At 53.9% G+C, this 16,602-nt stretch overlaps 1 protein-coding gene across 1 annotated transcript; it reads left to right on the plus strand.

Moving 5' to 3' along the window:
• Positions 1-4,733: 4,733 nt before the first annotated feature.
• Positions 4,734-15,306, plus strand: ASPHD2 (aspartate beta-hydroxylase domain containing 2). Its single transcript, XM_070399397.1, has 3 exons — positions 4,734-5,755; positions 10,825-10,938; positions 13,541-15,306. The coding sequence occupies exons 1-3, from the start codon at positions 4,948-4,950 to the stop codon at positions 13,648-13,650; spliced, it is 1,032 nt and encodes a 343-aa protein (XP_070255498.1). The 5' UTR covers positions 4,734-4,947; the 3' UTR covers positions 13,651-15,306.
• The last annotated feature ends 1,296 nt before the right edge of the window (positions 15,307-16,602 follow it).

The raw sequence follows: 16,602 nt of genomic DNA on the forward strand, positions 1-16,602 counted from the left end.
TACTTGGGCATCGAATCCTGGTTGCACTGTGACTCTGCCCGCTGGGGCCTTGTCTGAACCGCTCACCACAGAGCACGGGCCAGGCACAAGGAGGATGCCCCGTCATTACTATTTGTATTGAATGAATGAGTTTTCCGTGAGATCGAGGACCCTGATTTGCGCTTTCATTCCAAGTGCCCGAGAGGCCTTCTAAGTGTGGGTTGAATCAATCGGTAAAGGAAGAAGGATGTTAGGGCGGGAGGAAGCGAGAGGAAAGAAGAGGGCGAGAAAGTGAACGAGAAGGAAAGGAGGAAGTGGAGGAGGAAGAGACTCAGAGAGCCAGAGAGAGGGGCGGAGGAGAGGAAGAGAGAGAGGAGGGGGCGCAGAGGGGCCGAGGAGAAAGGACCGAATGAATGAAGGCGCGCAGCTGAACGAGCGGGCGGTGCGTCTTGCTGCTCAAGGTCCCGGCCGCTCCCGAAAAAGCCACCTGAGCGGGCGGCGCGATTCGGCCCTCGGGTCACCACGCGCACCACCAGCGAGGATCCGCGCTGGGGTCCGGGTCCCGGCCCGCGAGCGCCCCGCCCCGCCGGCCCCTCCCCTCCGCGCGCGGCATTGTGGGAGTTGTAGTCCTTCCGGCTCCGCGGAGCGCAGCGCGGCGTCGGCACCGGCGAGGCTCCAGCGCGTCTCCGGCTCGGGTCCCGCGGCGTGGGCCGGGCAGCGGCTCCGCGGCGCGGGCAGGGGATGTCCGCGCGTCCGCGCCCTCGGGCGGCGGAGTCGCCCCGGCCCCAGCGGTCGCCCCCGCCGCCCGCGCTCCCGGCGCAGGTAAGCGGGTCTCTGGGGGGCTGCGGGGCGGGAGGGCGGCGCGGCTGGGCCGACCCCGCTGCCCGGGAGGAGGTGGGGGCCGGGCGGCTGCAGGCCCGCGGTCCCCACGCCCGGCGACGCGGCCGCTGAGGATGCTCTGAGACGCCGGCGCCCGCCTGCGCCCCACATCCCGGCCCGGCGAGGGGCCCCAGCTGCCCGGCGCTCGCTACGTGCTGAGCGCCGCCGCCTCGTCTGTGTTCGCGGCCCGGGTCGGGCGTCACCCTCCTCCTACCCCCTGTCCCATCGCGGTCTCCTACTTCGTGTAACACCCTCCCCTCCACCCCCCGTCGCCTCCTCCCCGGTGACCCTCCTCCTGGATCCCTTTCCTTGCTTGCTCTCCCCTCCCCCCAGCCCTGAGCTTCACCCACTTCCCATATTTCCCGTGGTAACCGTCTCCCCTGCCCCCGGGTGATGAGCACAAGCTTCATTCCCTACTCATTAGCGGATTGCCTACTTTTCCTGTCAGTAATCCCCTTTCTCTTGTCCCATCCCCCTCCTCCCCTGACCTCCTGGTGGTCACCATCTGTATTAACCCACCTCTGCCCTCCCCTTCCCCCCTCTCTCCAGAGTGGATGCTGAAACAGCTGGCCAAGAGAGTGAGGAGGAAAGGTCTCCGGTCCCCACCGGGGAGGGCTGGCCCCAGAACAGCTCCTGGCTCCTGGGTGGAGGGGCGGCAGGCATTGCTCACCTTGCCCCCTCACCCCCCCGCCTGCTCCCTGGGGAACTTCTGGGGTGACCTGGCCTCACCCTAAAAAGGACCAGAAGCTTTTTAGCCTTGGGCAGCCTCTGAACTGGTAATGTGAACTGAATTAACCAGGTCAGAGCTATAGGTCTGCTTCCCCCACCCCCCAGGGAGGAGGTGTTCATTGTATCAGAAGTTATACTTGATTGGACTTGCTCACCAATTGGTCATGAATTTGGACTTGATTCCCCCAACCAGAATGACCTTTAAGATCTGGAGTTGCATATGATTAAAGTGCAGAACTGCAATGAGGTGTCCCCATCCCTAATGAGGACAGAAATGAAACATGAACAGACGTGTGAAGGAAGCCGGAAGTTGCTGTGGTCACTGAGACTGGGGGTGGGGGTGGGGGAGGAGGAATCCGTGGGCGATGGGGGTTTGTCACTGGGTGCAATAGGGTCCAATGTTTGCACCGGTATTTAATCCACTGCCAGTCACTCTGCAAGTGTAAGGGCGACCTTTAGTGTCATATTTCAGCTGTGAGCTTGTTAACCCACCGATGGGCCCAGGGCCCCGCCTGCGTTTTCTGGCTACAAGTAACCGACAGGTCTGAAAAGTCCTAACTTCAGCTCTCAGTGCTGTTTATGGTCTTGCGAGCAGTGTCCGAGCCTGGAGCTCAGGGGATCGGGATCTTTTGTTGCCTTTTGTCTATAGCTCAGTCTAGGGAGGATTGGGGCTGTCCTTGTAGAGAATGACGCTTCCCCAAGGAGGGGGTAAGCAGGGGGGGGTGGGGGTGTCAGGGTAGCGATTCCTTCATCCTCTACCCTGCCCTCCAGATCTTCATGTTGACTGACTTAAACTCTAGTGCTTAGCAGGGCTGATGGGAACTAACACTTCACAGGTGTTTTGTCAAATTATCAGCCTCTCACTCTGAGAACATTTCAGGAAACCTCTCCTCCTGAGAGAAGGTGTTTACAAGCTCCAGTTCGGAGTTGAGCTCAGCGATGGGGGAAATCCCTTTTAGTCCGAGTTGCTTGTTGCTATGCAGGTGATGGTTTCACACGGAAGTTCAGGAATCCTGGGGTTCTGTGGCGAGATGGCTTGCAAACAAAACACCTTTCATTCAAATTTTCTTTACCATCTCGAGAGGAAACAGCTGCCAGTTAAGGGGGGGGGGGGGGGAACGGAGAGAGAACCAGGGCACAGAGGGGTCTCTTTCCATCCAGGGGGGCCCAGCCTTGCCCTCTCCTCCCAAGTCTGTGATGAAATCAAGAACATGTGAGAGAGAAAAAAATTAGCGTCTAACCTCCCCAACTCTTGTATTTTTCCTAGAAACATAAAAACCATGCATGAATATTCAGCACGTGTGCTTTGGACTTACTGAACACAATAGTCAAGTGGTTCCTTGTTCTTTCCCTAAGCTGGGAAGATGCAAAGAGGCGATTAATGATCACCTAAGGTTTCCCTTTCATTTTTGGCTTTGCAAGTCTGGGGACCAAAAAAAAAAAAAAACCCACAAAGGAAACAAACAAACCACCACTTGAGATGTGTGGCCACAAGAGCCTCCAGAATCTACCTGTAGCTGCTGGAATGTTCTGTCCTGAGTCATCTTTCCCTGCGGCCCCACCTTTGGTTTTGCTGGCTCAGCAAGGTGGATGCCACATGTCATAGCAGTCACCAGCGCACATACTGAATGCTCACCATGACGTGATCGTACGTGCTTGACATCCGTCATTCATCCTCATTCAGTGTGGAGAGCATTACCTGTCTTACAGATGAGGAAACTGAGACTCAGAGAGGGGAAGGGACCTGTCCGGGGTTGGGAGTGCTGCTCAGTCTAGCCCAGGGGTCCTCAAACCACGGCCCGCGGGCCACAGGCAAATACAAATATTGTATTTGTTCCCGTTTTGTTTTTTTACTTCAAAATAAGATAGGTGCAGTGTGCATAGGAATTTGTTCATAGTTTTTTTTTAAGCTATAGTCCAGCCCTCCAACGGTCTGAGGGACAGTGAACTGGCCCCCTGTTTAAAAAGTTTGAGGACCCCTGGCTCTAGCCCATCTCCAGGTTGGGTTCTTAATCTCTGCCCCATCGCAAGAACTTTCGGGCCCCATTTGGTCCTGAAAGGGGAGGGTCCAGCTCTCCCACTTTTTTCGTTACTCTCTCATCTTCCTGAGAGAGGAGAGGGAGGGCGGAGCGCAAAACGAATTGTCTGAATTATTTTGCTGCTCGAGATGAGGGGATGCAGTAGCACATAGACCTGGCGGTTCTCATCGGGTTAGAAAAAGCAGGTGGATGGCGGGGTTCAGCTGGGGAACATGGTGGGGGCTTTATAGACACGGCAACGGGACCCCTGTGCCCTGATCATGCCTTTAGGTTATAAGGATAATCAGGGTGCTGGACAGTGACCCCGACCATCAGTAAAACATGTGGGAAAGTATCTGTGTGTTCGGAGACAGTCAGAGACCTGAAAGGGCTTTTACTTAGTAAGGTGTCTCCCAAGTGAGTAGTTGAAATGCCCAGTGTCTGCCATGGCTGGGGCCATAGGGAACCCACTTCCTTTTCCAGTTTGATTTAAGCTCAACCCATGTCAGAAGGGCAAGAGAGATTAAATAAGAATGATGGAGGGCTATGAAAACAGTGAAATGGAAAATATGCCGTCTTCAAGTGCCTTTGCCATTTTTAAAATGCTTTGTGAACCCACATCTACTTAAAGGGACAGAGAGTGAAGGGGATTAAGCATTTATTAAAAGGCTCCCATGAAAGTATAGCAAAATGGGTAGGTACCACTTTGAAGTCATATGGGATTTGTGTCCCCGCTGTGGCTGCAGGAACTTCGGGGAGTTATAGGGTCTCTGAGCCTCAGTGTCCTCATCTGTGAAATGGGAACTCTGGCACCTCCTCAGGGTGCTGTGAAATGCATGGGACAACTGTCATGGTCAAACAGTGCTCGATGCAGATGAAACACCGCTGGTCCTTTGGGAAAAGGGGGTGGTGGTGAAGTGGAGAGAGAATACACAAGACTGAGAAGTGTGTCCCCTGCCAACAAGGGCCTTATGAAATGATCTGGGACTTTACATTTCACGTGAGGATTTTTCCCGGTGTAAAAATTTATGCTGTTTTTTTTATTTTATTTTTTTCATCCAGGTTTGGACTTAAAAAATCAAACCGTTTCATAGTGACCAACACCACTCGCTAATGTGACATAAAGCAGCTCCTGCCACTCTGCCCAGTCCCTTTTGCCTGGAGTGGGGTGGTGGGCACAGGCGGCCTCGCCTGTCAATGCCACCCTGAGCAAGATACGAGGAACGGGGGCAGCCATGCCACCCCCTGCCCCCGCTGCCCCGCGCTAACCTGCAAAGTGTGGGTGCCCTTGGGGACTGACTGTCTGACCTTGCTTCACACCCACGACACCAACTCCCCCAAGATGTCGCTCGAGTGGCTGGTGGCCTGGAGCTGGTCGCTGGATGGCCTCCGGGACTGCATCGCCACGGGCATCCAGTCCGTGCGGGACTGCGACACCACCGCCGTGGCCACCGTGGCCTGCCTGCTGGTCCTGTTCGTGTGGTACTGCTACCACGTGGGCCGGGAGCAGCCCCGGACCTACGCCTCCGTCAACTCCCTCATGCAGAGCGCTGACGCCAACGGGCTGCAGAACGGGTACGTGTACTGCCAGTCCCCCGAGTGCGTGCGCTGCACCCACAACGAGGGCCTCAACCAGAAACTCTACCACAACCTGCAGGAGTACGCCAAGCGCTACTCCTGGTCGGGCATGGGCCGCATCCACAAGGGCATCCGCGAGCAGGGCCGCTACCTCAACAGCCGGCCCTCCATCCAGAAGCCCGAGGTCTTCTTCCTGCCCGACCTCCCCACCACGCCCTACTTCTCCCGGGACGCCCAGAGGCACGACGTGGAGCTGCTGGAGCGGAGCTTCCCCACCATCCTGGGCGAGTTCGAGGCCCTGTACAAGGGCTTCTCCAACTGCAGCCTCCCGCAGGGCTGGAAAATGAACAGCACCCCCAGCGGGGAGTGGGTCACCTTCTACTTGGTCAACCAGGGGGTGTGCGTGCCCAGGAACTGCAGGAAGTGCCCACGGACGTACCGCTTGCTCGGCAGCCTTCGGACCTGTATTGGGAACAATGTTTTTGGGAACGCGTGCATCTCCGTGCTGAGCCCCGGGACTGTGATCACGGAGCACTACGGACCCACCAACATCCGCATCCGATGCCACTTAGGTATGTTGTGGGGCCGGGGTCCCGGCACGCACCCCTTCTCAGTCGCGTCGGGCCTGACTTCCGGGGGGAATCTAGACACCCCGAAAGCTCAGTAGCCAGAATTCCTGCTCTTTTCACATCTTTTATTGTTGTGCTTCTCTCACAAATTGCTGAGCCACCTGTAAACAGTTTGACATCAAAGATTGGGTCAAAACCATGATCAGTGTGAACCTGATATTGACAGAAGCTCTGTCCAAAGGGAGCTTTCTGTGCTGACGGGCCTGGTCTCCGTGCGCACTGTCTGATACGGTAGCCACTGGCCCCCACGTGACCGCTGAGTGCTTGAGATGTGATTAGTGCCACTGAGGGGCTCAGTTTTTAACTTAATTGGAATTAAAATTTAAATAGCAGCACATGGCTAGTGGCTGTTGAGCAGTGGCCCTGCAGAGCCAGAGATGGTTACAGTGATCTCTGAGGTCCATGATGATGCGGAGGCTGTGAGAGATGCCGGGTGCCTTCTGATGCTCAGAGATAAACCGATGCTCCGTGGTGATGCTACCCAGATTCTAGGGAAGTGGGCAAGGCGTGCATTATGTGCAGCTGTGGTTTTGAGGACAGGGTTGGGGCCAGATTGCCTGTGTTTGCATCCTGGCCCCACCTCGAGCTGGCTGTGTTACTTTGGGCAAGTGGCTTCACCTCTCTGATCCTCGGTTTCTTCATTTGGAAGATCACCTTTTACAGAGTTACGCTGAGGATCTGGGAGGAGATGGTGTGTTGTGAAGCATTTGTTGACGCAGAGCATGATAGAGAGGGAGTACTTGCTAACCGTAGGCTTGGAAACAGCTTGGTAAATGGGGTATTCGTTCCCCAGAATGCCTCGTTTGTTCCTGGTGAGTCATGATAATGGCTTGGTTACCGGGGCGATGGCACCTCGGGTTAGCATCCCAGACTGGAGGAGTGTGCGGGGCCAGGCCCAGCTCTGGGGAGTTTGCAGCGCTGCCTGGGCATCAGGATGGAGGGAGGAGAAACATAAGCCCGATGTGGCCAGAGCAGGGTTCATAATTACCCCCACAGAGGAACCTCGGGCTGCACTGGGGGACCCACACGCCCATGCCCTCCACCCCGCTTCACGCACCTAGAGCCCTCTGCTTCTCCTGTTCTCTCTGGATTATGAATAAAGTGTGGCTTCAACAGAGGCCTTCACTGCTTTGAAAAGCAAAGGGTATGAGATTTGAGCAGTTGACACCTCCAGTATTTCAAGAGGACAGGCAGAGGAGGGTCGAGGTGGCCTGGCTTCGTGGTCAGCTGTGTCACTTTGGGCAAGTAACTGGGTCTCTGTGCCTCAGTTTCCTCATCTGTGAAATGGGGAGATAGTACTTATCTCACAGGATCATTAGAGGGTCACATCAAGTAATATCTCCTATGGCTGCTCGACACAGTGCCTGGCACGTGACAGTGTTGGATAAGCAGTTGCTGGTAGCTCTGAGGACCCGACACCAGGCTGGACCATGTGATAAAGAACCCAGGAGACACGGTCTCCGCCCTCGGGAACCATGGGGAATGAGCAGACTGTGGAAGCAAATGCCCTGGGCCCCGATGGGTCCGCCCTATGTGCTGAGTGACCTTGGAGCCGCCGTGCTCTCCTCTCTCGAATGGAGGTAGTGATCCCTGCCTGACGGCTGGTGGAGGCCTGGGGGTGCTGTGTGTGTGTGAAGTGATTGGCAGGTCGAGAGCGGTCAGGTCAAGGGGCCATGATTAACCTAAGAGCGGAGGTGGTCATCCAAGTGACGGATTATGATCAGTGAAATCACTGTGCAAGGCACCAGGGTGCTCCCTGAAGTCAGAGGATGAGAGGGCTGCAGGTGGGCTGCTCAGGGCAGGTGGTCTGGCCTGGAAGGGCGCAGCTGGGGAGGAGGCTTCCCTTGGGGGTTTGGGGGAGCCGTGTCTGGCTTGCTGGGGCGACCAGTGGTGGAGGCCGAGGTTGAAGAGGTTGGGTGGGAGCAAACCACAGAGCCTCCCCCTGCTCCCCCGTCAGGCTTGATATTAAGGCTGTGGGCCATGGGGAACAACGCTGTTGTTTTAAAAGGCTTCCTTTTATGTTTTCTGAAAACTTCCAAATGATGCAGGGAAGGGCGTTTGAGGACAGGTGGGGTGGGACTCCAGGCAGGTGTGCTGAGTAGGAAGGGCTGGTGGCGAGGAACAAAGATTTGCCTCCTGTGTATTAATGCCTGTTGTGCATCCATGCAGTTTAAGTGTGTGTGTGTGTGTGTGTGTGTGTGTGTGTAAATCACACCCACACAGGTCCCTTGATGACCTGTCCTCCCCTCCTTGGCCCGCTGGGTACTGGCCACCAGAGAAAGTGGGCCACGTCATGCTCCCAGGGCAGCAGGAAGGCTTGGAAGGCGTCCCATTGGAGTGTGGCTAGTCCCCGAGGCCAGGCGAGCTCTGTGGTTGGCTCTGCTCACCGTTTCCTTCTTTCCACGGTCATGCCCACATTCGTATGCACCCAGGAAGGAAAGAAGGGTGTGTTTGATTCACGTGACCTTGAGTGTTGACAGAGAGGGAGGCTGGAGAAGGAGGTCGGAAACAGGGCCAGGAGGATAGGTGTCTGGTGGCCACACCTGTCAGTTACCTGGCTGTAGGTGGTGGAGGTACTGAGGTTTCTGGAATGCCAAGCCTTGTCCTCCTTTTCTGCCTGCCATCTGCGTTGTGACTGGTGGTACTGTCTCTCCAGCCACTGCTCCTCATGTGCCCAGTCATTTGGTGAGCCCTGTCCTGCGCTACCTCCAGAGGTGGTGTCACTCAGCTTTGATTCCGCGCAGAACCAGGGACAGCTCCCGCCTGGCCACCACCTGGCACTGTGTGGGGGGCTGGGACGTCCTGCCAGCACTGCCACAAACCTCTAGGAAGCAACCTCTGACGATTACCAGGCAGGTGGCACCGGGGAGGCAGGCACCCATCCAAAGGGCTCACCCTCGGGAAAGGGTAGATAAAAATGCATATTCAGCAAATTCTCACTAAATAAGCACAATTCCACTCTCAGTTTTCTTTCGTGCGTATGCTGTCAGGTTTCTGGGTCACCCCCTGCGTGGCACCAGCAGATCAGCTTGTGTTTGCCTTGCCCACCCTCAGTGTCAGCCGCCAGCCTCCTGAAGTGGGGCCACGGGTGGGCAGAGCCTTTCTCCACCTTCTCCTGCCTCCGTCAGCGGTTGGTGGGGAAGGCAGCAAACCCCAAGCCAGAGAGAGGCCTGGGCATGTGGGACTGTCTCTAACCCAGGAGCCACCTGGATTCTCCTTTGGGGGGTTAATGATTACTTCTGCCAACTAAACTGGTTTGTGAGCAAGAGGCAGGAGTGGGGGCCACTGGAAGCTGGAGCAGAGTTGGGGCAGGGGGGAGGCAGGGGAGAGGAAGCAGGGGGCTGATAAGCCAGCAAGACACACCGTTTTCTGTTGTACTGTGGCTCATGGCAATCAGTCCTTTAGCCTCAGAGAAAGGGGAGCGTCTCTCTGAACCCCTGGGGTGGACTGTCCTTGCAGAGAAGCTCCTGTCCTGAAGGCCTTCTCCACCTGCACCAGCAGTGCGGTCACGCATGAAGGGGACGTGGCCCGTGGGGCTCTCTTCATTTGCGCCAGCGGCTGGACCCATAACCCCCAGCAGTTGTTAACAGTAGCGGGAGGTCATGGTTTCAGGGTCAGAATGGACAGTCTCAGCTGGTGCAATGAAATGTGCTATTGATGGTTGAAACTTACCATTAACCACAGGAAAATCAGCAACCACTTAACTACCACTGCTACTAATGTAATAGCCAGCATTTACATCATGCTGGCCAGTGTTATAAGAGCCTGTTCTTCGGAGCCAGACAGTTTGGATTCAAATCTCAGCTCCTACCAGGACTAAACAGTGACCCCCAGCAGGTCCCTTAACTTCTCTGTATCCCGGTTGCTCTGTCTGGGAAGTAGGCGAAGTGAGGTCTGTAAAGTGTTTATTTAACACAAGCCTGCGCACAGTCAGTCTTCAGATATTAGTAGCAAGGACAGTGGTCGAGCAGCACTGGCAGGTAAGTATGCTCATGCCCCCCCTTTACAGACAAGGAGGCTATGGCTCAGAGAGATCGAGTGCTTGCCCAGCGTCACACAGCAGATGCGAGTCAGAGTCAGTGATCTGATCCCAGGGCCTCTGTCCTTCCCACGGCTCCGCGTGTCCTCCGTTAGAATTCTTACTTCCCGGAACCATCCATTTTTGGTTCCGAGAGTGCATTACAATACCCCGCCTGTGAGAGAAAAGGCTGTCTCGTTTTGTCATAAGGGACACTGCCGACTGGCCCAGGGGCGTGCTTATCACAGTGAGTCACTCAGCCATTTCCCCAGACCTTGGGCGTGGCGAGGGGACGTGAACGCGCATGCGCGGCAGCACTTCCGGCAGACCCTCCTGGGCTGGGCACCAAACGTGGGCCTCGCCACTGGCGCTTTAAGCATATGGCTCCGCAGCAGGTGTCGCTCCACATCCTCCTGAAGATCGGGCGTTTTCTTGCGGGTGTCCTCCGGTTTCCCAGAATGGAGCCGGGGGAACCTCGATGAACAACATGCCATCCTCGGGCCTCAAAATGGATGGAAGGGTTGGAACCCAAAGAGGAGGGCACCGTGTGAGCCTTTGCGTCTTCGGTCTCACCGAGAGCAGCCCTAGAGGCGGGACTGTAGGAAACACGATTATTGACAGGCAGGGTTCTGAACCTGCTCCCGCAGTTTCCGGTGGTGCCGCGGTCGGTCTTCCGGAGTCTTCAGCGTGTAGGGCAAGCTCGGTTCCCGGCTTTAGCAGAGGCGCCCAGGACCCAGAGCAGGTTAAGCCAATGGAGGAATGAGTTTTTCCAAGGGGTACGGAGAGGATCCAGTACCCCGCATTTGCCCTATTGAACTATCCTTCTCCCCATATAGAGACCCCGAGGGGTGAGGATAAAGATTGGAAATCGAAAGCTGCCCGCTCCCAAACTTCCGGCCACCCGACTTCCGGCCCCACGATTTCCGGCCACCCTGACTTCTGGCCATGCCTGATCTCGCCTGCCTTCACTGTCTGCTCTACCTTTTCCTCCGAGGTCTGAAAACTCCAAGTGGCTGTGAGCTGGTGGTGGGGGGCGAACCGCAGTGTTGGGCAGAAGGCCGCTGCCTTCTCTTTGACGATTCTTTCCTACACACCGCATTCCATGAAGGTGAGTGCCTGCCTTCCCTATTGCCGCTCTTTTATTTATTTACTTTACTAAATTGATTGGGGTGACATTGGTCATCATGAACATAGAGGTTTCCTGTGTGGATTTTTATGTTACCAGCTCTGTCTGTTGCACCACCCAAAGTCAGATCTCCCATCACTTCCTGTTAGGACCCCCTTCCTTCTGGCACCCACCACTCTGCTGTTTGTGTTCATAAGTTTCAGTTTTATATCCCACAGTGAAATCATACGGTGCTTAGCTTTTTCTGTCTGACTTAGTTCACTTAGCATAATGTTCTCAAGGTCCATCCATGTTGTTGCAAATGTTGCTATTTCATCCTTTGTTGTGGCTGAGTGTATATGTACCACATCTTCTACATCCATCCTCTGTCGCAGGACACTTCGGTTGTTTCCATGTCTTGGCCACCGTGAATAATGTTGCAATGAACATAGGGGCACATAATCTTTGCGAATACATGACTTCGAGTTTTTTGTGTATATACCCAGGAGTGGGGTTGCTGGGTCATACGGTAGCTCTATTCTTAATTTTTTGAGGAATCACCAGAACTGCTTCCACAGTGGTTGTACCAGTCTACATTCCCACCAGCAGTGAGGGTTCCCTTTTCTCCACAACCTCTCCACCACTTGTTGTTGCTTGTTTTGTTGATAATGGCCACTCGGACAGGTGTAAGATGATCTCATGGTAGTTTTGATTTGCATTTCCCTGATTGCCAGGGAAGTTGAACATCTTTTCATATATCCTGGGAGAGGGGTATTTTCAGGTCCTTTGCCCACTTTTTGATTCGATTGTTTGTTTGGTGTTGAGTTTTACGAGTTCTTTATATATTTTGGAAATTAAACCTTTGTCAGAGCAGCTGTGTGCAAATATCATCTCCCATCTCGTTGGCTGCGAGTTTGTTCTGTTGTCAGTTTCCTTTGCTGTGCAGAAGCTTTTTAGTTTGATACAGTTCCACTCATTATTTTTGCCTTTACCTCCCGTGCCTTTAGGGTCAAGTCCATAAAATGTTCTCTATGGTCCAGGTCCATAAGTTTGGTACCTACCATATATTTTCTGCTATGTCACTTACAGTTTTGGGTCTTATGTGTAGGTCTTTGATCCATTTTGAGTTAATTTATGTACATGGGGACAAACTGCAGTCCAGTTTCATTTATTTGCATGTGGCTTTCCAGTTTTCCCAGCACCATTTATTGAAGAGACTACCTTTACTCAAATGTGCGTTTCTGGCTCGTTTGTCGAAAATTATCTGTCCATATGCATGTGGTTTTATAGCTGGATTCTCTATTCTGTTCCATTGATCTGTGTGTCTGTTTCTCTGCCAATACCATGCTGTTTTGAATATTGTAGCTCTGTAATATAATTTAAAGTCAGGTACTGTGATACCTCCAGCTTCGTTCTTTTTTTTTTTTTTTTTTTTTTTCAGCATGGCTTTGGCTACTCTGGGTCTTTAGTGGTTCCATACAAATCTGATGATTTCTCGTTATATTTCTTTAAAAAATGACATTGGGCTTTTGATGGGGATTGCATTAAATCTGTATATTGCTTTGGGTAATATGGCCATTTAACTATGTTGATTCTTCCAATCCATGAACATGGGATATTTTTCCATCTTGTGTCTTTTTTAATCTTTCTTAGTAATGCTTTGTAATTTTTAGTATATAGATTTTTTTACATTCTTTAAGTTTACTTCTACCTCAACATAATAAAGGCCATATATGATAAGCCCTCAGCTAATATCATACTTAGTGGTGAGAAATTGAAAGCTTTTTCCCTAAGATCAGAAACAAGACAAGGATGTCCACTCTCACCATTCAGCATCGTGCTGGAAGTCCTAGCCAGAGCAATAAGGCAAGAAAACGAAATAAGAGGCATTCAAATAGGGAAGGAAGAAGTCAAACTCGCTTTTTGCAGATAGGAAACCCTAAAGACTCTACCAAGAAACTACTAGAAACAATAAACAAATGCAGTCAGGTTGCAGGATACAAAATCAATGTGCAAAAATCCATTGCCTTCCTGTATACTAACAACAAAACTTCAGAGAAAGAAATGGAAAAGACTATTCCTTTTGCAATAGCAACCAAAAGAATAAAAAACCTAGGTATTGCTGCCCTTTTAAAAGGAACTTTATTTTTAGAGACGTTTTAGGCTTCCAGAAAAATTGAGCAGAGAGTGCACAGCACCCTCCCTCATCCCGATGCACAATTTCCACTTTTACTAGCATCTGGCATTAGTGTGGTGCATCTGTTACAACTGATGAGCTCATAGCGACATGTTGTTGTTAACTAAGTCGATAGTCTGCATTAGGGTTCACTCTGTGTTGTACATTCTGAGGGTTTTGACAAACGTATAATGACATGTATGGACCATGACAGGATCACACGGAATAGCTTTAGTCCCTCAGTGTCTTGTGCTCTTACATACCCCTCTCCCTCTGCCTGCTCCTGTTATGCACTCTGCTTGGAACCGTAGGAAGCCAGGATCACATTGCTGATCAGAGAGCAGGAACTCTTCCGATCTGTGCTGGAAAGCTAACCTTGGGTCCTGGCTTCGGGCTGTTCGAACCTCTCCTCTCTCACCCCCATCCCAGGTGCCGCGGAGGATGGCCCACGGGTGGTTTTCATGGTGGATCTGTGGCATCCGAATGTCGCCGCGGCTGAACGGCAGGCCCTGGATTTCATCTTTGCTCCAGGCCGATGAGAACACTTCCCGTGCCAGCTCGGCGAGAGTGGCCTGGGGCCAGCGGGGACAGCCATGGGCCGGTCCAGCGCCCACGTGTTACGATTCCATGCTCAGAAACCTGCCTCAACAGAAAGCTCTCATTTGGGATTTTTATACCACGTTAGGTCCCTCTTTGCTCCCGTTGTTAGTGGGAAACTCCAGCTTGTATTTCCTTAGAGGTCTTTTTCCTTCTGTTCGTTTGCTTCCGCGGTTCGTTTCCGCCTAATGGCGCGGGACTGCGCTCTGCGGCCAGAGGCTCCCAGAGGCTCGGTGCCCCTGTTGTCGGTGTCACGTTGCTACTTGTTTTTTTCAGTGATCAGATGGTTCTTTGTCTGAATGTAACAACGTAAAACTTCTTGTGGTCACCATACAAAACAGAAAACCCTGCAAACCCGAGCGCTAGAGAACGTGGCCGTTGCTGCTGCCACGGCCACAAGGGAGACCCCCCCACCCCCGTCCCCCAGGCAGGGGGAGGCTGCAGTCCCTGCACCCAGCCAGCTGCATGGGCAGGGTGGACATGGGCAGGGGCACGGCCTGGGGAAATGTCACCATCCGCTCACCCCACCGCCAACCCCGTCCGTCTGATGGCGGAGAGCGTGCGGCTGCAGGACCGGAGCGACATGGCTCCCCTTCAGAGCCTGAGGCTGGTGTCCTCCGGCGGGGCTCCCACGGCTCAGCTGCAGAACGAGTACTTCACTTACCTCACTGCCTACAGAAGCCCCACTGCCACCCGGGCCTGCGCAGTCCCCGTTCTAGCCGTTGTGACGCTGAGCTCGGAGACCGCCTGGTTGGCCCCTTGGAGCTGTGGCGGCCGAGACTCCACTTGTCCAGCGACATCTGGGCAGCCTTTCTCTGGCAGAACTGGACCTCCAGGTGTGACCCAAGTGTCTGTTTCGTTCGGAGTTTCGTTGCCTATGATTTTCCATTTACCTGTCTGTACATAAATGTTCAAACGCTGGACTTAGTGCGAGAGTCAGCCCTGTGGCCCTGTTATTGCGAAGGCGTGAGCTGAGTGATGGCAGCCGAAGCGAATGTGTGAGCGGGGATCCCCGGAAGACCGACAGACCCAGAGGACCCTGGTCCCGGCGCTGGCCTGGCCCTTCCACCTCCTGTGAAGGACACGGCCAGGTGGGGGCGCTAAGTCTAGAAACGTCCTCCTGTTAGCTGAGGTATGGAGGGCAGCCTCCTCCATCCATACCAGATGCCGGTTCGCATCATGGATAATAGCAGTGTCCGGTCAAGGAGGCCGTGGTGTGGTATGAATACAGGCCTGTCACGTGTGCAGGTCCCATGTTTCCATCCACATGGAAGCCAGCAGCTTCTGTGAGAAGTAACCACGACCTGAAATGCACTAGGCAGATCCTAGCAAGTGTGCCAAGAAAACGTGTCCGCGGTTGAGAGAAATTGTCTGCGAGAGATTTTCAGTGATTAGAATGCAGGAAAGGGCAGACCTTTCAAAACACCTGAAGTCTCCTCACTTGTATTTGTTAAAGAATCACTTGAGGTGCATGATTTCTGTACATACCGACCGCTCCACGTTTACAGAGCCAACAGCCCGCGCAGGCACCTGGCTGCCTGCACTCGTGTGACGTGATGGGAAACAGGAGATCAATAAAAGGGTCTTGCTGAAAACCACAGTGAAATGGTGGCGTCGTCTGTCGGGCAGGAGCCCTGAGCCGGGCACAGCTGAGTTGGAGGCTCTTGGTTTTTGGATGGTGTCACAGCGACAGGCGGGACCCTAAACGTATAGTGACCGAAGCAGGATGTTCTAAAAGAATGGGGGTGGGGCGGGAGAGACAAGAACAGGCCTGCGGAAGGTTAAGGAATGGCCAGTGTCACCCTGGCAAAGAACAGGGACTCGGGTTTAAGGAAAGCTGGTGCCAGGACTCGGTGCCAGGTGCTCCTTCCCACGTGACCTCTGGCCAGTCTCGGAGCCTCTGGGAGCCCCAGATCGCGCCTCTGTAGGCGTGGTCCCTGGCAGGCAGAGCAGCGATGCTGGTTCCCTTCCTGCCATGGCCGAGGTCCCAGGCAGTTACAGAGAAGCAGGTGAGGAGGCAGGATGGGTGAGGCAGAGATGGATGAGCACATCTGATTTGGGATGGGGCGGGGGGTGGGTGGGCAGGGCAGCCAGTGGCTCCTTTCCATCCCTGTAGAAGCAGGTTCCTCAGTAGCTACAATCTGAAATTTTTTCCTTTTCTTAGAGGAGGGACAGATGGCCCTGGTGGCCTGGAACCCCAGGAGCAGTCTGGCCGCCAGGTGTTTTCCCATGCAAGCCCGTTCCCAGCCCACAGCCCTGGCTGGGCTGCCCTGGCAAACGGAAGAGCAGCACTCTCTGGAGACCGCGGCGTTTCTCCCTCCTCCAGGGTGCATCGCCAGCTAGGCAGCTGCTGAAGTGATTTATACGCTTCAGCCTGGGATGCTCAAGGCGACAAAGGGCCAGCATGCCCGCCCCGCTCAAGTGAGAAGCCCTGCCTTGACCTCAGTGCAGCCGGCATCAGCTCCAAGGCCAGACTGCACAAGGTCGATTTGCACCAGGTCACATCCCACGTGTCCCAGGCACCTGCTCATCCTCCCCAAACTCATCTAGGTTTTCTGGGTTCTGAGCCCCTTGGTGACAGTGACCACACCTACAGTTTATAGTGGGGGATGGGGAGCATATGCCTAATCCACTAGTTCTTGACTTTGGCTGCACAGTACAATCAGTATTTTGAGAAATACTGATGCCCACACCCCACCCCCAGAGCATTTCATTTCTTGGTTCAGGGGGTACGATCCAGTCCTGGTGTTTGTTTTAACCCTTTACCTGCCTTGATTCTAATGTGTAACTGGAACTGAGGGTTGCTGCCCTGAATAGCAAAAATAGAAAAGCCTTTGGAACCAGCCAGCTTGAGATGAGAGTCTGGGCTGTGCCCTTGTGTGATGATGGGCAGC

The sequence above is a fragment of the Myotis yumanensis genome, unplaced genomic scaffold (genome assembly GCF_028538775.1).
Source record: "Myotis yumanensis isolate MYYU_CA2020_CCGP unplaced genomic scaffold, mMyoYum1.0.hap1 SCAF_19, whole genome shotgun sequence".
NCBI lineage: Eukaryota > Metazoa > Chordata > Mammalia > Chiroptera > Vespertilionidae > Myotis > Myotis yumanensis.